We start from the raw sequence: 26,166 nt of genomic DNA, 5'->3' as shown, positions 1-26,166 counted from the left end.
CATTTAAAAAATTTTTGAGTTCCATATTCTTTTTTTTCTCCTTCCCCTGCCCCCTCATTGAGAAGGCAAGCAATTTGATATAGGTTATACATGTCCAGTCATGTAAAAAAAAAAAGTCATATTGTGAAAGAAAACACAGAACAACAACAACAACAAAAACCCCAATAATAAAAAAAAGTATGCTTCAATCTTCATTCACACCCCATCAGTTCTTTCTCCAGAGATAGATAGCATTTTTCATAAGACTGCAGAATTGTCTTGGATCATTTTATTGCTGAGAAGAGCTGTCATTCACAGTTGATCATTGTACAGTGTTACTTTTACTATGTACAATGTTGTTCTGGTTGTTTTCATTTCACTTTGCATCGGTTCATGTAAGTCTTTACAATATTTTCTGACAGCACCCCACTCATCATTTTCTTATAGCATAGTAGTATTCTATCACAATTATATGCCACATTTTGCTTAAACATTTCATAGTTAATGGCCATCCCCTCAATTTCCAATTCTTTGCCACCACTAAAAGAGCCACTGTAAATATTTTTGTATATATTGGCCCCTTTCCTTTTTTTTAATCTCCTTGGGTCACAAATCTAGTAGGGGTATTGCTGGGTCAGAAGGTATATGTGGTTTTATAGACCTTTGGGCATAGTTCCACATTGCTCTATAGAATGGTTGAATTAATTGAAGTGCCTTTCTAGCCTATTTCTAGCCTTTTCTTCACCAACAGTGTATTAATGTACCAATTTTTCCACATTTCTACTAGCATTTGTCATTTTCCTTTTCTGTCATATTAGCTAATCTTATAGGTGTGGGGTGGCACCTCACAAGGTGGCACCTTGTTTTAATATGCATTTCTCTAATCAATAGTTATTTGGAGCATTTTTGTGTGACTGTAAATAGCTTTGATTTCATTGTCTGAAAACTGCCTGTTCATATCCCTTGACCATTTATCAATTGGAGAATGGCTTGTATTCTCATAATTTTGACTCAGTTCTCTATATATGTATATGAGAAAGGAGGCCTTTATCAGAGAAACTTGCTGTAAATATTTTTTTCAAAGTTATGATTACTAACTGTATTTCTCTTCATCCTATCCCCCGCCTTGTTTATCCTATTCTCTCTCTCCTTTTACTTTGTCTATTCTCAAAAGTGTTTTGCTTCTAACAAGTGCTTCCTGCAATCCACCTGCCTTCTATCAGCCGCGACCCTGTTCTCAACCCATTCTCTTCTTGCCTTCCAGGAGGATAAGATAGATTTCTGTACCCAGTGTGTATATTGTTCCTCTTTGAACCAATTCTGATGAGTAAGGTTCAAGTGCTCCTCCTGCAACCTCCATCTTCCCCTCCACTGTAAAAGCTCTTTCATGACTCCTTTATGTGAAATAATTTACCCCATTTTATCTCTCCCTTTTTCCTTCTCTCAGTGAATTTCTCTTTCTCACTCTTTAATTTTATTTTTTCAGACATCCCATCATATTCAACACACCTCTGTCTATGTATACTCCTTCTAACTGCCCTAATCATGAGAAAGTACTTAAGATTTACAAGTATCATCTTCCCATGTAGGAAAGTAAGCAGTTTAACCTTACTAAATTCCTTATGATTTCTCTTTTCTATTTACCTTTTTATACTTGTTATGAGTCTTGTATTTGAAAGTCAGATTTTCTATTTAGCTCTGGCATTTTCATCATTAAATATCTATTTTTCCACTTGAAGGATTATACTCAGTTTTGCTGGATAGTTGATTCTTTTTTTCCCCCTAAGGCAATTGGGGTTAAGTGACTTTCCCAGGGTCACACAGCTAATAAGTGTCAAGTGTTTGGTCGGAGGTTGGATTTGAACTCATGGCCAGTGCTCTATCCACTGCCCCACCTTGCTGCCCCGATAATTGGTTCTTGGTTGTAATCCTACCTCCTTTGCTCTACATAATATCATATTCTGAGCCCTCTGATCCTCTAATGTAAAAGCTCCAAAATTTTGTGTTATCCTGACTGTGACTTCACAGTATGTGAATTGTTTCTTTCTTGCTGCTTGTAATATTTTCTCCTTGTCCTGGGGGCTCTGGAATTTGGCTATAAAATTCTTAGGAGTTTTCATTTTGACATCTCTTTCAGGAGATGATTGGTGAATTCTTTCAATGTCTATTTTACATTCAGGTTCTAGAATATCAAGGTAATTTTCTTGGATTATTACTTGAAAGATGATATCTAGGGTCTTTCTTTGATAACTTTTAGATAGTCCAATAATTCTTAAATTGTCTCTCCTCAATCGATTTTACAGATCAGTTGTTTTCCTATCAGATATTTCACATTTCTTCTATTTTTTTTATTCTTTTGACTTTGTTTTATAGTTCTTGATGTTACATGGAGTCATTAACTTCATTTTTTCCAATTCTAATTTTTGAAGAATTATTTTTTTCATTGAGCTTTTGTACCTCTTTTTCCATTTAGCCAGTTCTGCTTTATGAGAAGTTCTTTTTTTTTTCAGAGAATTTTTTAACCTCTTCTTCCATTTGACCAATTTTGCTTTTTAAGGAGTTCTTCTCTTCATTGATTTTTGGTACATCTTTTTTATTTTGACATTCTGTTTTTCAAGGCATTTTTTCTCATTGTATTTTTGTGCCTCTTACCATTTGACCAATTTTGTTTAGATGTTATTTTCTTCAGTATTTGTATGTGTGTGTTTCCTTTACAAGCTGTTGACCCTTTTTTCATGATTTTCTTACATCACTGTCATTTCCCAATTTTCTGAATTTTTCCCTATTTTTCTCTACATCTCTAATTTAAAAAATCCTTTTTGAGCTCTTTTAGGAATTCTTTGGAGGTCTGAGACCAATTAACATTTTTATTTGAGGCTTTGAATGAAAAAGTTTGGACTTTATTGTCTTCTGAGTTTGTGTTTTGAGCTTCTCTGTCACCATAGTAACTTTCTATGGTTAGGATCTTTTTTTTTTTTGCTTGGTTTTTTTTTTTTGCTCATTTTTCTAGCCTATTTCTTATCTTTTAACATTATATTAAAGTTGGGCTCTACTCCCAGCCTGGAGAGGGGGCAGGCGCTACCCCAAGCTTCAGGTTTTTTGTTCAGCACTTTTCAGAGCTAGTTATGGAGGTGTGTAAGCTTTCACTACTTCCAAGATGGTGTGATCTAAGGAGAGGTGTTTTTACGACTCTCCTGACCTGTGCTCTGGTCTATGAATGCCCACAAGCACTCTTTTCTGCCTTGGAACTGTGGCCAGGATTCCTTCTCCTCTGCTGCTGCAAGCCGTAGTATGCTAGTGATTCTCCCTGCCCTGGGACTGGAATGCAGGAATGCAGTCTGGACCCATGCTCCTGCACCTAGTGCCATCAAAGGGACCCATATAATCTTCTTTTGACCAATTGTCTTATCTTCTTGCTACCTATGGGCTGCAAGCTCCTGAAGAACTACTGTCACTGCAGATTCAGTCACCCCCAAGGCCTGCTGGTAGTTTCCTGTGTTGTGGCCTGTGCTGGTACAGCCTGCAGTGGGCCATGTCCCACTCTCATGCCAGTGTGATAGACATTTCCTGCCAACCTTCCAAGTTTCCAACAAACTTGCCAAGTTGTCTTGGTCTGGAAAATTGTTTACCCTTTTTGTGAGTTCTGCTCTCCAGAATTTGTTTTTAGGTATCATTTGAAGTTGTGTGGAGGTGAATTTGGGAGAGCTCAGGGGAATTCCTGCTTTTTCTCTGCCATTTTGGTTCTGCCCTCCAGCCCCTCATTTCTAATAGCACAAGAGGACTCCATCATAATCGTATACCACAACTTATTCAGCCATTCTCCAATTGTTGGGCATTCTCTCAATTTCCAATTGTTTAGAAAACATAAAAAGAGCTGCTATAAATATTTTTGTATAAATAGGTCCTTTTTCCTTTTCTTTGATGTCTTTAGGATACATGCCCTAGAGTATTGCTGGGTCAAATGGTATGTATAGTTTTACAGCTCTTTGGATGTAATTTCAAATTGTTTTCTATAATGTTTGGACTAGTTCACAACTCCACCATTAGTGTTGCAATTATTTTCACATTTGCTCTCACCATTTGTCATTTTCATTTTCTGTCATGTTGGCCAGTCTGATAAAGGTGAGGTCGTATCTCAGAGTTGTTTTAATTTGTATTTCTCTAATTAGTAGTAATTTAGAGCATTTTTTTTCATGGGGCTTTCCAGAGCTTTGCTCTCTTCTGCTGAAAACTGCCTGTTCATATTCTTTGACCATTTATCAGCTTGGAAATGGCTCTTATTTTTCAAAGTTTGGCTCAGTTTCCTATATATTTGAGAAATGAGGCCTTTATCAGAGAAACTTGTTGCAAATTTTTTTTCCATTTCCTATTTTCCTTCTAATTTTGACTGCATTAATTTTGATTGTGCAAAACCTTTTTAATTTCATGTAATCAAAATTATCTATTTAATTTCCTGTAATCTCCTCTATCTCTTGTTTGGTCCTTAACTATTCCTTTATCCATAGATCTGACAGATACATTTTTCCATGCTCCTCTAATTTACTTATGACATTATCCTTTATGTCTAAATCATTTATCCATTTTTAACTTTATCTTGGTATACAGTGTGAGGTGTTGGTTTATGCCTAGTTTCTGCCAAACTGCTTTCCAATTTTCCCAGTAATTTTTGTCAAATGTTGAATTCTTACCCTCAAAACTTGGCTCTTTGAGTTTATCAACCACTAGATTACTATGATCCTTTACTACTTTGCATTGTTTATTCTAATTTTTTCTTTTCTAGTCTGTTTCATTCTTACCCTGCATATTTCTTTTTGCTGTACAAACCCCTTATTTTCATATGTTTGAATTAATCTGTTTAGTCTTTTGTAATTTCTCTTAAATCAGGAGTGACTAGAAATTTTCTCTTTTTACAGTCATTAAAACTACTTTATCTTTTAATTTTAATGACTTGTAATTGTAGATTATTGATCTCCTTGAGTTTATTTTGGTAAATGAAAACATTTTTTCTAGGAATATGTTATGTTTAACAGTTTGAACTTGATTATTTAGAAATCAGCAATGATAACCATAATCATTTTTCACTTGTGTAGAAAACCTCTGTTAATCACAAAAGAGTTCATCAACAAATTCAATAACACAGAAAATCCACAGGATAAGAAGCTCTTACAGGACCAAGCTACAAAAATGCTATTTAGATGCAAGGTAATTTCATAATGTTTATTTGGTTTTCTTCTTCCATTTTGTGACAGCTTATCTATGATTAAAGCCTCGCAGAAAAAGTTGGAATAATAATTGGCTTGTTTTCATTATAAATTGTCAGGAATAAAGATCAGAGTTAAAGATTGTAACTAAATTGTTCAGTATCAAATGACATGCAAATTCCACAGAAATGATAACAGGATATAATCTATTAGTGACATTAACTCTAAATGTCCAAAGTTAAGCACATGATTGGCAAAGGGAGCCCAGGCCTATAAAAAGCACAAAGATTATGTACAAAATCTTGTTCACCACATGAGAATATATCCATTGGTAGCATAGCTACTTAGTTCAAAGAAGCAACTGGAAAAAATTCCTTTGTATTTAGGCCATCATGTCTTTTTCTGAGATTTATTGTTCATTGAAAAGAGCTATGGATATGAAGGTCTTGAGTTTGAATCCTAGCTCTGTTACTTACTACTTACCAAGTCATCCCTCTTCTTTCATCTGTAGTTTCTTTAACTTTAAAATATGGGCATTGAACTAAGCCTTTGGGATCCCTTCTACCTCTAAAATCTATGGTCCTATGATATATATATCTATCTATATCTATCTGTATCTATCTATATATCTATATATAAATACATACACACACACACACACACACACACACATATATATATATATATATAACTATGGCAATATTACAGCAACATATCACTGATAATGTACAACATTTTTGGGAAGAAAATTTACCAAAAAAATAGTTTTTATTAGGGGAAAAATAGATTTTCCTTAAACTCAAAAGTAGTTCAGTTAAGGCCTGGAGATCAATCAAGAATTTGAGGGAGATTGTATTCATTGGGGTCCTAGGAAAGCTCCCAAGATCTCTTGAAGTTGTAGAGATATTTCTACATCTTCTTGAACTAGGAAAATAAAGATATTGACCTAATACCAGGCTGTCTCATATCAGGACTATCTGAAGAAACCCGAGTTACTTATTAGAAAAACAGCATTTACAGGGAAACTTATTGGTATAGCTTGCGTTCCTAGTACAATTCAATGTGGTAATGGGAAAGGATCACTGGAATTTTTGGTGAACCTGGGTTTAAATTCTCACTCTGCTAACATGACCTCTTAGGATCTCAATTTCCTTATCTGTAAGGAAATTTGACAAGATTATCTCATACAGTTCAAAGTCTTCTGGTCCTAATTGTTGACACCCACCTGTGGATTCCTACCCTTTCAGTTTGTTGGATTCTAATCTACCTTTTTGATCCATCACTATCTTTCCTGTCATGCAGCTGAAACTCAGCTTGCTTGGCCTAAGTGAGGAGTTTTAGTCTCTATCTCTATCTCTATTCTGTTTTCATTCTGACCTTTGTTTGGATTGCCTGGTGTCAACTTCCAACTCACATGAGCAAGAGACTACCTCATTTTATTACAATAAATTAACCTAACATCTGTGCCTTTGACCTATTTTCACATTTTCATTTCTAATATATTGGCTAAAATATGATAAACACAGAGCATCTAAGAAATGGGTAGGGTATTGATGAGAGTTGCAGTCATTCTAGGACAGTTTAATTGCTCCGGTTTGGATTACTACCTTTCTCTATCCCTTTGACATTTATTCCACAGTGGTAATTAACACTTCATATGTTTGTTTTCCAGCTAAATTTGTAATGAAAAGAATTTTTTATTCTTATTTCATTAGCTTCTATAATAAGACAGATACAATTTTTTGGAGGGGATAAGATAGACCTGGATTATCCTAAAATTATATTTAAGAATGAACAAATCCTTTAAAATTTTTAAAAATTTTTAAAAGAAAACGATTGCTATCATAGAATGTTAGTTCTGGAAGGGATCTCAGAGATTATCCAAACCCTTCATTACACAGAAGGGGAAATTTATTTGCCCGTGGTCACATAGCTACTTGGATTTGGCTAAGCTTATGTTACAGTACCAAAGGTAAAATTTCCATTTAACTTGTGTCTAAAATCAAGAAGAAAGTGTTATCAACATTAGTAGGAAAGGAATTATCAAGTTTTTTTTTTTAATGATCTTTAAGAAAGCACAGGGAACTTTTAAGCCACTTGTTATGTTAGTAGTTAATTCTCATTCAGAGTGTTCCCCCAAAATATTTCATTAAGAAAAGATAAGTGCTTTAACAACACTCAGTGTAAATACATGAAAACAAATGCATAATTTACCTTAATGAAGCTTCAAAAGGAAGCTTAATGACTTCAAAGTGTACTTTGTCTGCAGTGATTTAAGTGATCTATAATCAACTTTGATAAATCACTATTAACAATAAATACTGATATTTTCAAAATAGGGAGAGTTAATTATCTAGATTTTAGCACTAATAAAGTATATTGAAAATTCATAAAATAAAAATAATAAAGGCAAGTATATGTATATAGCACATGATCAGTATTTCTAACTGGGATTATCAAAGATTATTTCAAAGAAGTAAACTATTGTAAAAATATAATTTTTATAGATAATAAACACTAATAAATCTTTTTTTGTTCTTTTGGGGTGAAAAGCTCTGAAAGGTTTTGTGGATATAATTGTTAATTACGTAACTTTTCATGGTGGACTGACCTCCCCCTAAAACAAACTTTTCACATTTCATATTTTACTCTTTTCCCCATAACAGAGAAGATTAGGACTCAGCAGCCTGGGTGTGGGTAGTCATGTAGATCTTCCTGCTGCATGGACTGAGGCAATTTATTTAGCTCAGTGCAAAGGAGAAATCCAGGAAGGTACTGTACTGTAAACTCTAATTATGTAACCACTTTAAGTGTTTTTCAGTCAAACTAATTTTGATTCTTCCAAATTTAAAATATTGTGACTGCAAAGCCAATACAATGCAGATATTTTCGTGTTATCTTTATGCACAGAGGTACTTTACCAAAACCTCCTGAAATAATTCATTTCTGTAGTTTTAGAATATAACCTGAATTGGGCAACATAGTGTGGTGGAAACACTGATGAATGCAGTCAAGACAGACAGTTTCAAATTCTGTCTGTGACACTTAATAACTATGTGACAATGTACAAGTCATTTAATAAGTCCTTACTGATTTATTGATTTGAGCTTCACTTTCCTTATCTATAAAATGATAATACCCATATATTTACCTACTTTAGTAGGATTTTATAAGGCTAAAATGAACTAATGAAGAAAAAGTACTTTGAAACCTTAATGTGCTGTATCAGATGATTGATTATTGAGAATAAGGACTATCTATGCCCATATGTTTATTTTGTAATAATTTATATTTACAGCATCTAGGACAGAGGTATTCATGACTAGACAATAACTATTTTTGAAGATGATGAAAGTAGGCTATGCATTTACCAACTTGTATCCAGAATGTCACCCTACCAGTCTGCCTCAGGAAATATCCATTCTCATCTACTCTTGTTGGAGGATTTCCCCCTTTGAATGAAAATAAAATAATAAGCTCTTTCCTTTTATTACTGCAAGTACTGATATAGTCAAAGGCATAGTTACTTGCTATTATTCCTCAAACATCTTTCCTCTGCCAGGCCTGGTCTTACAATGCTCACCTACCTCAGGAGGAGGAGTTGTGTGCCAGAGATGGATTTTGCTGAGAACGACAATGCGGGGAGGAAGGGCAAAAGGGAGAGAGAGAAAGAGAGAAATCTCAGTTTGTAACAGCTACAAGATTGAACTATTCTATACTTAACTCCTTTATGAAAAAGTGGCTTATTAAAAAGAAGATCCAGGAGTCTGGTCTAACCTGGTCTGTCTGGCTTGGCTTGTCCTGGCCTCTATAATGTAGTGATTAAATATTTGCTGTTCTTCCAGCCTGGAGGAACAATAGCAAAATCAAGATGATTAAGGCAGAAAAACTCCAGGGAATAGAATTTATGCCCAGGGTCAAGAGTTCTTGCTAGATAAAAGGAAGAAAGCCCTAATAATTAATAGGCAATGCAGAAGTACAGAACTAACTGAGAAAAGACCAGAGAACCTAACACCTTTGATATTTTAGTGAATGTCAGGAATAGCTTTTACTGTGAGGCTCATTGATACTGTAATTTCTCTTCCTCTTGCTTTGTTGTATTATTTCTTCTTAGCAGATAGTTTAAACCCCTAGAAGACCTCAAAAAGACTATGTACTTGATTCATAAAGGGGATAAGGAATTCCATATAGAATTGTCCATGTTGCAGAACAGGATAAAGAGAAACAGGCCATAAATAGGAAGAGACAGCAGTGCAAGCCTCCCAGATCCACAGACAGAACATGAATGAGATAACAAATGGAATTAACCTATTAGGTCGCATAAAATATAAATCATTGTGGTTCTTTGCATTTGTATAGGGCTTTATGGCTGTCAAAACATTTTTGCGTACGTTAATTCCAACAACAGTTCTGTGAGATAGGGCAGGTATCATTATCCCTATTTGATGGGCAACAAATCTTAGATATAGACAGGTTAAGTGACTGACTTCAGAGGAGAAAAATAGTAGCAGACCCAAACTGAGAACCCAGTTCTTCTGTGACTCTATATCATTCTTACCTTCTAATTTCATGGTATCCTATAATCTTTTCTGGGGTGGCTGCCTTTACCTTCAGATTTACAATAAATCGCGTTAATTATTCCCAAAGTCTAAAATTGTGATAAGTTTTGATGACTAATTCTGACAGATGGAATGAATTATGTGGCTTATTGCCGACTCTCAGCAAACTACATACTCTTGGAATTTCTTGTTAATATGGAGAAAAGACAAGCAGATGACACTGACATTGTCACTTTAAAGAAGTTTTCTATGGCCTCTAGATTTTTTTTTCTTTTTTTTAGACCTTCTTTGGTGCTAAGTAGCTAGCCTAATTTTTTTTTTTAATTTAACAGCCAGCTTGGAGTCAAGATGACAGAATAGAGGGAGCATTCTAGCCAAGCTCTCTCTATGTTACCCTCCAGACAATTTTAAAATAATGTTTCAGATTGAATTCTGAACAGCATAAATAACAAATGATCAGAAAGAGACATTTTTTCCCAAGCCAGGCAAATTTAGGAGGTTCAAAGAAGTCTGTGCCACTGGGTTGGGGGCTAGCCAGAAAGATAGTACATCAAGGGCAGTGGCAGCAGCAGCAGCAACAATAGTGCCAGGAGTTCTCACCACCCGTAGACAGAAAGGGGTTTGGTTTCTGGGTCAGAAAGAAATTACAGAGAATTTTTCTGCTGGCACTGTGCTTAGGACTGGGGGCTATTTTTCTGAATTATATGCCAGTAAACTGACAATCTAAATGAAATGGTTAAATACATACCAAAAAACTACCCAGATTAACAGAAAAGGAAATATAATCCTTTAAAAAAATTAAGCAAGCCATAAATGAACTCCTTAAGAAAAAATCCTCAGGACCAGAATGGATTTACAAGTGAATTCTACTCAACACTTAAAGAACAAATAATTCTCCTACTATATAAATTATTTTTTTTAAAAGAGGTAAAGGAAGAGTCCTAACAAATTCCTTCCATGACATAAAAATGGTTCTGATACTTAAACTAGGGAAAGGAATAACAGAAAAAGAAAACTATGGACCAAATTCCTGAATGAATATTGATGCAACCATTTAAATAAAATATTAGCAATTAAACTGCAGCAATATTTCACAAAGATGTTGCACTATGAACAGGTGGGATTTATACCAGGATTGTAGGACAATATTAGGAAAACTATAAGCAAAACTGACCAAATCAGTAACAAAACCCACAAAATTATATGATTATACTAATAGATGCAGAAAAGGCTTTTGACAAAATATAGTACTCATTTGGATTTTTAAAAATACCAGGAAATAGAAGAATAAATGGAGCTTTTCTTAAACTGATAAGTAGTATCTATCTAAAACCAAAAGCAAGCCTTATCTGTAATTGGGATAAACTAGAAGCCTTCTCAGTAAAATCAGGGGTGAAGCAAGCATTTACATTTTTACAAATACTCAGTATTGTCCTAGAAATGCCAGCGACAGCAATGACAAGAGAAAGAAATTGGAAAAAAGGACAGGGGGCTAGGAAACAAAACTATCACTCTTTGCAGATGATATGATGGCATACTTAGAGTTACCTAGAGAATCAACTAAAAATGAGTTTAAACAACAACTTTAGCAGAATTGGAGGATATAAAATAAACCCACATAAATCATTAGCATTTCTATAGATTACCAAGAAAAGCCCCTGGAAGAGAGAGAGGATTTCCATTTAATAACTGCAGTATAAAAATATAAATATACTTGGGATTATACCTGCCAAGACATATCCGGGAACAATTTGAACAAAACTACAAAATACTTTTCACATAAATAAAGGCAAATCTAAACAAGAGGAGAAATGTTGATTACTCATGGATAGGCCAAACCAATGTAATAAAAATAACAGTTCTATCTAAATTAAAATATTTATTCAATTCTGTACCAGTCAGGTTACCACTGAACTATTTTATGGAGCTAGAAAAATAATAACAAAATTTATCTGGAAGAATGAAAGGTCAAGAATATCAAAGGAATCAATGAAAAAAAAAGTGAAAGAAGGCAGCTTAGCAGTGCCAGATCTCAAATTATATTACAGAGTGGAAATCATGAAAATGATCTGGTACTAGATAAAAAATAGAATGGTTGATCAGTGGGATAGATTAAATACACAATATGCAGAAGCAAATGTATACAGTAGTATAGTGTTTGATAAATCATAAGTTTCCAAGCTTTGGGGGCAAGAATTCACTGTTCAACAAAAACAGTTGGGAACACTGAAAAGCTTTCTGGCAGAACTTAGGCATAGACCAACACCTCATACCACATACCAAGATAAAATCTAAATGAGTAGTTGAATTAGAAATAAAAGTTGACACCTTAAGCAAATTAGGGAATCATGGAAAATATTATCTTTCAGATCTATGCATAATGGAAGAGTTTATGACCTAGAAGGGGTAGAGATTATCACAGGAGGCAAAGTGGTTAATTTTAATTGCATTAATTTAAAATAGGTTTTGCACAAACAAAACTAATGCAGCCAAAATTAGAAGGAAAACAGGAAATTGGGGGAAAATTATAGCAAGTTTCTCTGGTAAAGATTTCATTTCTCAGATACATAGAGAACAGAGCCAAACTTAGAAAAATAAGAATATTTCCCTAGTTGATAGATAGTCAAAGGATGATACAAAAGGGCAGTTTTCAGTAGAAGAGAGCAAAGTTATCAATAGTCACATGAAAAAATGCTATAAATCACTAATAATTAGAGAAATGCAAATTAAAACAACTCTGATATACCACCTCACACCTATCAAATTAGCTAATGTGACAGAAAAGGAAAATGACAAGTGGTGGAGGGAATGCAAAAAAATAGGGACACTGATGAACTGTTAGTAGAGCTCTGAACTGGGCCAACCATTCTGAAGAACAATTTGGAACTATGCCAAAATGGGCTACAAAACCATTCATACTTTTTGACCCATCAATACTATATCTATGTCCCAAAGAGATCAAAGGAAAAGGAAAAGACCTATATGTACAGAAATATTTCTAGCAGCTCTTTTTTTGTGTTGGCAAAATGGAAATTAGGGGGATGCTTATCAATTTGAGATTGACTGTACAAATTGTGGCATATGATTGTGATGGAATTCCATTGTGTAAGAAATGACAAAGGAGCTAAATTTAGAAAAACCAAGGAAGATTTATTTGAATTGATGCAAAATGAAGTGAGGAGAACCAGGAGATCATGGTATGCAGTAGTAGTAATGCAGTAATGATGATCGACTATGAGAGAATTAACTATTTTGATCAATACAATAATTCGGGATAATTCCAAAGGACTCATAAAAAAAATGCTTTCCATCTCCAGAGAAAGAACTAATGAACTGTGAGTGTATATTGGAAAATATTTTTTTCATTTTATTTTTTCTTGCTTTTCTTGCAATATGGCTAATATAGAAATAATATTGTATATGACTTCACATGTATAATTAATATACTGCTTGCCTTTTCAATGGGGAGGGGAGGAACTGAAGGAGAGGGGAGGAAATTTGGAACACAAAATTTAAAAAGGAATGTTAAAATGTAAAAGAAACAATAAATTTAACTGCCTGCCTTTCTTGCCTCATTTTCCTGTTAGAATGTGAGTATATCTTTTTCATATGATGACTTTAATATGATTGTTATGATTATTTATTCTGTATATCCCATCAGATTGTGGCTTACTTAATTATCTGGCTGAGAAATATCTGGGAGAGCTGGACATCATTCTTCAGGAATTTCCATATATTGAGAAGAGATTCACTGTCCATTTTCATTGATAATAGCTGTCTTAATATGATTTTATTCCTTTTATATTCATCCTGTTATCCAAAGACATTTTAATCAAAGCCTGCTTTTCTTTCTAACCTCAGCCTCTTTTGTCTCAACACAGCCATTTTGTGAACCACTTATGACCTAGATTCAGACCTCCACCTTATATCCATTTTCTTTGACTCCATGTAATTCCATTATTGCTTTGTGTTGTATCATGTTGTTTTTTCTCACCATTGTGTTGGTAGCAAAGTTAATGGGTAAATATTTAGTGTTAAAAGGAGTAAAAGAAAAATCTAAAACCAGATTGTCAATAGTCTCAGATTCTAAGGTGAAAATATTTTATCTCTTTTAAAAATATTTATTTTTTATATTCTTTCTAAATTTGGAGTTCAAAATAATCTTCCTCCCTCCAGTTCCTCCACTAACCATTGAGAAGGGAAGCAGAATGTCAATTATAGATGTGAAATAATATTTCCATATTATCCATGTTGCAAAAAGGTGAGGAAAAATAAAATGAAAAAAACTATGCTTCAGTATGCACTGAGTTTATCAGTTCTTTAGAGATGGAGAGCATTTTTCTTCATAAGTCCTTTGACACTGTTGTGGATCATTATATTGATGAGAGTAGCTAAGTCTTTCACAGAATATTACCATTATTTTATTGCTGTTACTCTGAACAATATTCTCCTGGTTCTGCTCATTTCATTTTGCATCAGTTAATATGTCTGCCCAGGTTTTTCTGAAACCATCTTCTTCATCATTTCTTATCACACACTTGGTTTTAGTTAGATACTACTTGTCAGTTTAACAAAAGCTTCATTTAATCCTGTGCTTTCTAGCACAGGATATTGTATTTTGTCAAAAGCTTTTTCTACATCTATTGGTATAATCATATGATTTTGTTGTTTTTGTTATTGCTATGGTTAATTGTGCTAGTAGTTTTCCTAATTTTGAACCAGCCCTGTATTCCTGATATAAATTCCACCTGCTCATATTGTATGAACCTTTGTAATATATTGCTGTAATGTTGTTGCCGATATTTTATTTAAATTTTTGTTTCAATATTCATTTTAGAATTTGGTCTGTAGTTTTCTTTCTCTGTTTTTGCTCTCCTTGATTTAGATATCAAAACCATATTTGTGTCATGATTGTCTCTTTTAATTGGGTCTAATTTTGCTCTTACCTTGATTTTTTATTGCTTGAGCTGAAACATGATAGTTTCTGCTCCAGCCTCTTATTTTTACTCTCTGTGTTTTATTGTTTCAATTGTTTTTCTTACAAGAAACAGCTTATTGTTGGCTTCTGGTTTCTAATCCATTTTGCTATCCATTTCCATTTTATGGTGAGTTCATCCCGTTCATATTCACAATTATGATTGCCATTTCCCTCCATTCTGTCTTCTTTTCTCTCACTCTGTCTCTTCTATGTCTCTGTGTCTCTGTCTGTATCTCTGTCTGTCTGTCTTTCTTCTCTAAAGTCTGTTTTAGCCTCTTTTATTTTGTCCTCCCATTATTACACCCATTCCTTTCTCTTAGTCCCTTCCCTTCCTGCTTCACTGTTGAGTACGATGATTTCTTTACCCGGTTGAGTTTGTATATACAGTCTTCTTCTTTAAACCAGTTTGATGAGAGTGAGGTTCAAATGTTTCCCATTCCTTATTTTCCCCTCCATTGTAACAGCTCTTTGCATGCCTCTTTTATGTGGAGATCATTTCCCCCATATTTCTTCCCCCTTCGCTCTTCATATCTATTTTCCTTACTTTCTATTTGATCTGTTCTCCCAGTCAGTTGTTTTTCTGGCAAGATATTTCTCCTTTCCTTCTATTTTTTTCATATGTTTGACTGTTTTTCTTATTTGTTTCTTGATGTCTCACTGAATCATTAACTTCTACTTCCTCATTTCTAATTTTTAAAGAAATATTTTCTTCAGTCGGGTTTTGTATTTCTTTTATCATTTGGCCAGTTCTGTTTTTTAAGGTGTTGTCTTGAGTATTTTTGTGCCTCTTTTACCAAGCTGTTAATTCTCTTTTCAGAATTTTCTTACATTCTTCTCATTTCTTTTCCCCATTTTACCTCTATCACTCTGATTTTTAAAATCTTTTAATCTTTCTTTAGTTCTTGTATGAATTTTTTTGGTCTTATGTCCAATCTGCATTTTTCTTTGAGGTTTTGTTTATAGATGTTTTCATATCATTGTCTTCTGAGTTTGTTACTTGAGTTTCCCTGTCACCACAGTAGCTTTTTATGGTCAGGTACTCTTTTTGTTTGCTCATTTTTCCAGCTCATTTCTTGACTTTGAACTTTATGTTGGAGTTATTCATTTGGGGGATGGACAGGGTTTGTCACTCTCCCAAACTTCAGGTTTTTTTGCCCTGATATTTTCACAATTAATTTTGAAAATCTGTAAGTTTTTAGTGCTTCCAAGGTAGTGTCATCTGGGGAAGATTGTGGTCACTGGTCTCTTGGTCTTTACTCTTGTCCTTACCCAGGTTCTCAAACTAAAAACTTGGAACTAAGGCCCCTGCTCCTTTGTGACTGTACTTCTCTCTGCCCTGGAATTGGTAACGAGCAGTGGAGTTACCAAACAACATCAAGTCCTGCACCCAGTGCTAACACAGAGGTCCCCTGGAATCTCTTTCTGAACAGGTGTCCAATCCCCTTACTAGCTCTCAGCAGTGAGAGCTGCCAGTACTTCTGCTGCTGCTCCTATCCCCAGCACAGCTCCCAAGACCCACAGCTGGTGTCACTGCCACCATACTTTGCTACTAGCCACACACCTTTCCAGTGCCACAGGCCTCTCCTTTCATCCTCCTAAGTTTTCTGAACTAGACAAATGTTTCCTCAACCTTTTGTTGCCTATGCTGTCTTAGAATTCAGTCTGACACATTATTTTTAAACTGATTATAAGGGAATGTTGGGAAAGCATGGCTAGTATGCTCCCTTTACTCTGCCATCCTCAAATGTTTTACTTCTTCCAATTGTTCCACATAATTCAGGGGTAGGTGAAGTTCTACAAGATGATTCAAATCAGTGTTTGTTATCTTTAATCATTCATTGACTTAGGTGACTAAACAAGTAACAGTTTGCAAGACCAAATTAAGGTACAAGATAATAAATTTTAAAACAATATCAAGATTTTATGTGTACTCATTTTCATATTTTTAATATTTCAGAAGCCCTAAATATGCTTTGTGCTTCTTTGGATCATGCCTCCTTGAATTGCAGTCACCTGACAACACTGTTTTTCATTGCTGAATCAGTTTTGTATAGAATCTGCTGTGATGCATCCCAGAAATCATATTTATATTCAAGTGAAATAAAATTGACAAAGGTACTTTAAAATTGCCATTTTTTTCCTTCATTTGCTACATATATCCACATGGTATCTATTTTAGGACCTAAATGGGTTATTCTGTTTTATGATGAATTTTCCTTTTGTGGTTTAGTTTTCTTTTCCTTTCTTTAATACATACTTTCTTGTTTGATATAATATATCCAGAGCCATGAGTGGTAGTATGGCATAGTGGCCAGCCTTGAAGCCAGGAAGACATGGGTTCAGACACAGGGCAATTCACTTAGCCTCTCAGTGCTCTCGGCAGCTATCTAAGATTATAATTTGCAGAGAAAGCTCCAACCTGTTTTGAAAGAATGTATTTCCTCAGCTAAGGGCCTTTTTTGGTACCAAAGGAATCACAGGTTCAGTCTCTATCTCTATCCTCCCACAAAGAGGCAGAATTTTGAATGGAGAAGTAGCCTCCAAACCAGGAAATCCTGCCTCTGTCAAATATTGGATGTGTGACCCTGAAAGTGATTTAACCTCTGGGAAACCTAAGACTGCAGAGAAAGTAGTGACCTTTGTTGGTAGAGAGAGCTTCCCATCACGTAGTACACTAAACTGATGAAAACACTAGTCCTCCCCATATGTAGTATATTTTGCTACATAATTACAAACTTGGATAATCTTAGTTTTAATAATGTTCTTCTATAGTTAGTCTTTTGTTATTTTGATATTTAAATCTTCTCTTTCCTAACATGAAAATTAATAGCTATATTCATGTAGTGAATTATTCCATTAGTATCAATCTTTTTTTGGGGGGGTGGGAGGAGAAACTATAAAATGTGAAAATGCTCTTTTGGTTTTAGCCCCTATTTCATATGCTACCCTAATAATCTTGTGATATCAGTCACTCTGATACTCAAAAGTGATTATTTTTTGAAATTTGCTTAACATTTTCTTTTACTTAGCAAAAATCTGTTTTCTCTCCCAAACACTTCCCTTCCCTGCATTGAAGATATGTAGTCAAGCCAAAAAAAAAAAATCCCCTTATTGACCATGTCCAACAATATGCCTTAATCTGTATTGTAAGTCCATCACTGATCTGTTGGGAGAGAGTTAGCGTGTTTCATCATTAGTTCTCTGGGATCATAATTGATCATAACATTGATCAAAATTCTTAAATTTTTCCAAGTTTTTGTCTTTATGATATTGTTATTGTATAGATTGTTCTCTGGTTTCAGTTCACTTGACTGAGTCAGTTTATACGAGTATTCAGGGTTCTTTGAAACCATCCCCTTTATCACTTATTAACACACATTACATTTCTATATCACAGTTTGTTTGACTGTTTGCCATTTGATGTATACTCTTAGTTTCCAGTTCTTTGCCATCACGGAAAGAGCTTCTTTAACAGGTTGTTTTGTTTTTATTTTTACTTTTTACTTGTGGGTCATTTTTATCTTTGTCTGATCTCTTTCGGATATAGAGCCATTAGTGGTACTGCAGAATTTAGTACCCTTTTGGCATAGTTCCAAATTGTTTTCCAAAATGGCTAGATCAGTTTAAAGCTGTGTGAATAGTGTATCAAAGTGTCTTTTTCCTCCAACTTTTGTAATTTTCCTTTTTTTGGGTCAAATTTAGCCATTTTATGATGATGAGATAGAACCTCAGAGTAGCTTTTAATTTGCCTTTCTCTAATTATTAGTGATCTGTGGGGCAGACCCAAGATGGCCGAGTAAAAGCAGTGACTTGCTTGAGCTCTCCCCCAAGCTCCTCTAATTATTGGTGATCTGGACCATTTTTTTAATCATATGGCTATTACTACCTTAGATTTCTCCCAGAGAAAACTACCTATTCATATGCTTTGACCATTTATAAGTTGGAGAATGGCTCTTATAAGTTTGAGTCAGTTCCTTGTATATCTTGGAAATGACTTATCAGAGAAATTTGTTGAAAACATTTTTCCAGTTATCAATTTCCCTTCTGATTTTAACTAAATTGATTTGATTTTGTGCAAAATATTTTAAATTTTATGTAGTCAAAATTGTCCATTGAATTTTCTGTGTTTCTCTCTATGTATGGTCATGAAGTCTTCCCCTATCCATAGATCTTGCTCTTCTGTTTTGTTTATGATGACACACTTTATGTGTGAGTAATATATCCATCCAAGCCTTATCTTGGCACATGATATGAAATAGTGATCTCTACCTCATTTCTGCCAGAATAGTTCCAATTGTTTTCCTCCAGTTTTTGTTGAATCCTTTGATAGTATAATTGGTATGACACTGAATAAGTAAATTTATTTAGGTATTTCTGTCTTTTTATTATATTGTTTTAGTCCACATGTGAGCATTAATATGTCACCAATTATTTAAATCTGTCTTTATATATGTAAAGAACATTTTATAATTGTTGTCATATAATCCAATGCATGCCTCAGTTCTTTTATACGTTCTGTATTTATTTTAAATGGAATTTTCTTTTCTATCGCTTTCTGATTTTTGATGGGAAGTAATATACTGAAATACTGATGATTTGTGTTGGTTTACTTTATATCCTACAACTTTGCTGAAGTTATTGTTTCATTTGTTTTTTTAGTTGTCATTGGGGTTCTCTAAGTAAACCATTATATTATCTACAAAAAGCAGTAATTTTGTTTCTTTTTTGTCTATGTATATTTCTTCAGTTTCTTTTTCTTTTTTTTATTTATAGCTATTATTTGTAACATTATATTTAATATTAGTTGTGGTAATTGACATTCTCGCTTTACCCTGGTCTTACTAGAAAAGTCTCTGATTTATCCCCATTACCCATAAGACTGACTCTTGGTTTTAGAAAAATGTTATTGAATGTATAGATGCCATCAAATTTTTTTTTCTACATTTGTTGACATAAGTATATCCTGTTTTTCTTGATACTAATATATTTTATTATGTTTCTGATTTTCATAATATTGAACCAATCTTGCATTTTTGGTATTAAATCCAACTTGGCAATAGTGTATAATCTTTGTGATATGCTGCTGTAGTCTTTTTTGCTAATAATTTAATTTAAAATTTTACATTTCATTAGTTCTTTAGTGATATTGGTCTATGATTTTCTTTTTCTTACTTTGTCTCTCATTGGTTTAGGTATTGATATTATATTTGTCTCATAAAAGAAATTTGGTAGGACTTCCATTTCTGCTGTTTTGTGTAATATTAGAATTTATTGTTTCTTTTAATTTTAAATAGAATTTGCTCATAAATATATTTAGTCCTTTTTATTGCCTATAGGAGTTACTTTTAGCTTGTTCAATTTCTTTTTCTATGAATGGGATAAGTTTTCTGTTTCTTGTTCTGTTAATCTGGTTGTCTGGTATTTTTGTAAATATGTATCAGTTCCATTTGCTGTCAGTTTTTTTACTGTATAATTTGGCAAAATAGTTTCTAATTTTTTTTTTCTTCATTTGTTTTGAATCTACTTTTTTCATTTTTTTCCACAAGGTCTTTGGTCTTAATCTTTTTACAAAGCCACTGTTTTTTTTTTTTAAGAGTTTCTAGTATTATTAAATAAATTCAATTTTTTTCAATTTTATTGCTATCAATATTTATTTTTATACAATTATATGATATATACAGATTATACAATTATAATACATTTGCCAAATTTATTACTTACTTGATTTTCAGAATTCCTATTTTGGATTTTAATTGGGCTTTTTAAATTAGTTTTAATTAGTTTTAATTAGTAATTAGTTTTTTTTTTCATTTGCAGTTTCAATTCATTGATCTGTTTTTGCAGTCCTTTTTTTGGTGAAGGTATTTAGAGACATGAATTACTTTTATAAATTGCATGTTTATTGCCTGTAAATTGTTTTGGAGGTATTAAATGTTTTGCCTGTATCTCAAAAAGTTTGGTATGTTGTTTCACTGCTGTCATTAGTTTTAATGAAATCATCTATTACTTGTAATTTCTTCTTAGTACTTTTATTTCATTAATAGTAGCCTATTAAGGATCTATTTAATATTCTAGCCCTTTTACATTGGCTTATATTATTTCTCTGCTCTAATACAAGAATTTTTTCTTTCTTTCTCCTCTATGCCCCTCTTCCTAATCTTTCCCTTTATCTCCTCACTCCTCACATTCTCCTGTAAGCTCTCTTTTTCCTGTGATACTACAGGTGTGATTTTCCCTTTACTGTTAGCTTATCATTTAATTAGAGAATATCACATTTTTCTCTCTTCTTCCTCCACTGCCCCCATTTATGCACTCTCCCATTCTGTGATTTAGTACCATAAAAAAGGCACAATGTTATATTCATGATGTTTTGGATCCGTGTCTATACCATCACTTCCATTTGATTTTTGCTTTTAGCCTTGTCTCCTTGTGTGTATTTAGATAGAAATCTATCACTGGTATCTCCATTGGTATGTTGGTGTTGCTGTCCATGGTTGCTGTGTTTCTTTACCCTTCTTTGAATTTCTTATTTTTGGAGTATTTGAGAAGCAAGTACAAGCTCTCATTTTCTTTCTAGAAATGTTCTGAATGCCTTTTTCATCATAATCATTATTATTATTAGTTTTTTCTTAATGTTTAGGCTCAGATTTGTAGACAGGTCACTTTGGTCTCAACTTGAGCTCTTCTGGTCCCTCTTTTCTGGAGTATGCAGAATAGTCTTTTTTTTTTTTTTAATAATTTCCTTTCCTTTTTATTTAAAGGTCTTTCTCCTAATCACTTGCTGAATTTGTTGTTTGTTAGTGGGAACCGTTTGTTTCAAATTTTGCAGCATAAGTTGTTTCTTCTTCTGAGGTAACCTGTGGATTATTTTAATTAGCACTCTATTTTTTGTGTCAGAAGTTCTGGACAGATTTTGTGTATTATTTCATATGATATTCAGATCTTTTGACTTGCCATGTTCTCCTGGGAGACTGATAATCCTTCATTTGTCTCTGTGTCTTATATCTTTAAGATCAATATATTTTCACTTATATGATGATCATATTTATTTTTATGTTATTGATTTGTTCTCCTCTTCTTCTTCCTTGATTGATCTTCATTTTAGTGCATTTCCATTCCCAATCAGTTATCTTTTCTTTTGTTTCTTTTGTGAGACTTGCCATTCTGACTTCAAGTTTTTGTATTCAGCAAATTATTTCTTCTGTGAAGGCCAAAAATTCTACTTTCACAATTCTTATTTCTTTTTTAACCCATTCAGGAACATTCTCCTCAGGTTCCATTGTCTCTTGGGCATCCACATTGTCTTTATGAATCATCAGGTATTGATTCATATTCTTTTGTCTTGCAATATTTATTCACAGATGCCTGAATTTTTTGCCTGATCTGGAGGCCACATTACCTTTTTTTTTCCCTTAGTGTCTTCCTTGTTAATTTATCTGCTTATGCTCAAAGTCTTTATTTAAATTTTCTTCCTCCTGAGATCTTTGATGATTTTATTCCTCCCATCTCCCCATCCTCCCCTATAGCTTATTTTTTAACTCCTTCCCTTTTAATGGTGGTTTCCCTGAGGGCTAAATCTCAGAATCCCTCAGCTTACCCTGATGTGGAGCTATTCATGGCTTACTAACTTTTGTGGGGCAGGGGCAGAACTGACTCTACTTGGATGAAACACTCTTTTCCTCCAGCTTAGTGTAGTACCACACAGTTTGCTGCCCTCTTTCCTTCTGTTCTTCCATTCTCTTCCAGAGTTCTATTGTGTAACAGAGCTGTGTCATGCTGATGTGACTCAGAAATAGTTTTAATGCCATTTAAATAGAAAGTAGCGTAATCTATAGGGACAGGGCTTTAGGATATTGCTTTTACTGCACTCTACCTGCTGGACATATTTTCCTGGATGACCCAACAACTCAAAATCAAAATGCTAACACATCATACCTTCCCCCAAAGTTTGTACCTTTTCTTAATGTTCCTGTTTCTGTTATTAGTAATGTCATTCATTTAATCACCTCTCTCATAATTCAGAATTATTATTTTATTCATCCCTCCTTTATAACCAACATTCAGTCAATTGTCAAGTTTTATTAATTCAACCTTTACAAAGTCTCTCACATGTGTCTTTTTCTTTTTATTTCTACTGTCACCATTTTAATTGAGGTCTTCATTACTTCTTGCAGTAGCCTCCTTAAAACCCCTTAGTGCTTGGCTTATACCTCCTTTTTAGCAATTATTACTGTTTGCCTTGAATTTGTGCATTTGTCTTGGTTCCCTTACTATTTTTAAAGTTCCTTTAGACTATTGACTGTAACTTTTTCATCTTTTATATCTTATAGTGAATGCCTAGGAAAGTGCCTTGTACATATTGAGTGTTTAATAAATGTGTTGAATAAATTAATGAATATATCATTATTCTTTTTGATAAACTAAGATATTTAAGATCAGGGACTATGTCTTATTTATCTTACTGCAGCATATATACTCATTAAATATTAAATACTTGCTAAATTATTAATAGTAACATTGAATTGAGTATCTTTAATGTATGTAGGAGATTTGTTCATCTTATCAATGGAAGATCACATACGTTATCTGAAAGTTTGTAGGAACCAAGTTGTTTGACAGCTTAAGGAATACATAAAAGAAATATTTTTTAGACTTTCAGCAAGTATATCAAATTACTGTTTCCACTGAATTACTGAAGGAAAGATTCACAGAATACCAACTTTGGAACGGACATCATGAGTCATCTAGTGCAACCTATACCTAAACTGAAATCTCCTTTACAATATTTCTAAAATAAGTCTCTGCTCAAAGACTTCCAGTGAAGGGCAATCCACTGCTTTCTAAAAAGCCCATTCCATTTTTGAACAGCTCTAATTTTTAGGGTGGTTTTCCTTTAATCAAGTCTAAATTTTGCTTTAGCATGCCTAAAAATATTACCTAGAATGTGTTTCTTTGCAACTTCAACTCATAACTTCTGATTAATCACTCTGGGGCCAAGCATAGTCAGACTGGTTCCTCTTCCATTTAATAGGCCTTCAGATACTTGAAGACAGATGTATATGTCCCCTCTCACACTTTACTTCTCTTTGTCAAATAATTTCTTCAGCTAATCTTCACGCAACATGGCCTCCTGGCTTCCCACCGCCCTGACCACTCTCCAGTGAGCACTCTCCAGTTTGTCAATGTTCTTCTTAAAATTTGGATCATAGAATTTAACAGAATATTAAATATATGATTTGGAAAAGACATAGTACAATAAGACTATCGTTTCTCTTCTTTTGGGTATTATATGTTTCAATTTAGCTTTGTATTCTGTTAGTTTTTTTTGTTACCATTTTACACTATTGTTTCATTTTGGACTTTTAGTCTACTGAAATCCTCAGATCGTTTTTTACTTGAACTATTGCCAACTTCTGTCTCTCTGATTCTGTACTTGACAGCTGATGTTTTGAATGCAAATATAATATTTTGCCCTTATTCCTATCAAGGTTAATACCTTAAGTGAAAGTCTTATTTTTATACCTCATCTTCATGTGGGTTCTCAAAGGCTATGTTGAGAGTACACAAGCTTTGTCAAAATCCAGCCCTGGGCAAGTCATTTAAACCTGTTCACCTCAGTTTCCTCATGTGTAAAATAAGCTAGAGAAGGAAATAGCAAACCATTCTAGTATATTTGCCAAGAAAACCCCAAATGGTATCAAGAAGAATTGGAACCAACTGAATGACTCAACAACAACAACAACAACAACAACAACAAGAAGTAAATGGACTATCTGTTGGTTCTCCTTCACTCTTGACATCCCATCTTTTTTGCTCATAGATTATTTCAAGATACCCTTTAATCTACCACTCTTTCATAATGCCCTGCTTGTAAGATATTAATCATCCACCATGAATCTTTCCATTCTCCTCAGGATTATGTTCATTTTCAAATTTCATGTAGAGATGGATTTGTGGAGATATAGATATATGTATATACCTAATGTGTGTATACACATACATAAATGTGTATGCGTTCCATATACTCACATGCAGATAGACATATACACACACATACCTGTATGGAAAGATATACACAAATCTATGGACAAGCTCTGTAGATCTGGGAAAACAGGTATTCTTCATCCATTTAGTTTTTCCTGTATTGGTAGCTAGGGCAAACTCTTTGTGACTGTTTTGTTATTTCTTTGGGGGTTTTTTTGGAGGCAGTCAGGGTTAAGTGACTTGCTTAGGGTCTCACAGCTAGTAAGTATCTGAGGTCGTATTTGAACTTTGATCCTCCTGACTCCAGGGCTGTTCTATCCACTGTGCCACATAGCTGTCTTGTGACAGGTTTTGAACTACCAGGGCTTAATGCAACCAACCAAGTGTCATTTGTAAATAAAAACATCTGAAAAACTTTATTATCTGTGGGAAATCCCTCTTCAACTTGAATTTTGCCTTGGATCTTTTCCATGACAAGAGGCTAATACCTTTGGCATATATCTCAGTTTTGTGTCTCACCTGACATTAATGATCACAAAGTTTTCAAAGAAAGTTATCTCTGTCATCATGTCTTTTAAAGCAGTTTGTATAATTTTGACATAGCATAGGAGAAATCTTGTTGGGGGAGAGTCTTTACACGTAGCATTCTGCTGTCAAATCAAATGCTTTAGAAAAATAGGCAACAGATAATAAGCACAATGCAACTTTCAGATGTGGTCTGCTATGGAATGGTTACTTTGAAAAAACCTCAACAAGAATACCCTTAATGGGCATGTATATTAATCTTAATTTTTTTAGATAGCTGGTAAAATAAGTTAGTAATTGTTGATGTTCTCTTGGGTTACATTCTTTGTATAATTGAAAATAAATTGGATTGGGGCAACTAGGTGGCACAGTGGATAGAGAACCGGTCCTGAAGTCAGGAGGACCTGAGTTCAAATCTGGCCTCAGACTAAACACTTGACACATACTAGCTGTGTGACCCTGGGCAACTCACTTAACCCCAATTGCCTCCAAAAAAATAAATAAATAAATTGGATTAACCTAAAATTAAAAACAAAAAAACCCCCAGCTAATTCATGAATTTCCGGTTGAAGAATTTTGCAATCATTTCAATAAACTGCAGTACTGTATCTTGTATATATGTCAGTTTACATGGCTTATGTTTCTGTTGCCTCTTGGAAATGATGCAGCAATAACTTTTACTGTTTATCCTACTACATTGAGACACAGTTAAATGTACTATGTACAAAGGAACAGTGATATTGTAGGATGATCAGCTGTGAATGACTCAGCAATACAATGATCCAAGACAATTCTGAAGGACTTATTACAAAAAATGCTATCCCTCCCCAGAGAAAGAACTGATGGTGTCTGAATACAGATTGAAGCATACTTTTTTTAAACTTTATTTTTCTTAAGTTTTTTTAATCTATATTTTCTTTCACAACATGACTGTTATGGA

General features: G+C 33.8%; 1 protein-coding gene across 1 annotated transcript in view; it reads left to right on the top strand.

Annotated features, from left to right (window-relative positions):
• Positions 1-26,166, top strand: part of TMEM232 (transmembrane protein 232) — a 176,110-nt gene that overhangs the window by 8,862 nt on the left and 141,082 nt on the right. Inside the window, exons 2-4 of the mRNA XM_020968819.2 lie at positions 5,070-5,181; positions 7,847-7,952; positions 16,675-16,832. Of these exons, the coding sequence (XP_020824478.1) occupies positions 5,070-5,181; positions 7,847-7,952; positions 16,675-16,832 (376 nt within the window). The remainder of the gene's footprint in view (positions 1-5,069; positions 5,182-7,846; positions 7,953-16,674; positions 16,833-26,166) is intronic.

The sequence above is a fragment of the Phascolarctos cinereus genome, unplaced genomic scaffold (assembly GCF_003287225.1).
Source record: "Phascolarctos cinereus isolate Bilbo 61053 unplaced genomic scaffold, phaCin_HiC Scaffold_4;HRSCAF=312, whole genome shotgun sequence".
In the NCBI taxonomy this organism is placed as follows: domain Eukaryota; kingdom Metazoa; phylum Chordata; class Mammalia; order Diprotodontia; family Phascolarctidae; genus Phascolarctos; species Phascolarctos cinereus.
This window is presented reverse-complemented; position numbering and strand designations above follow the sequence as displayed.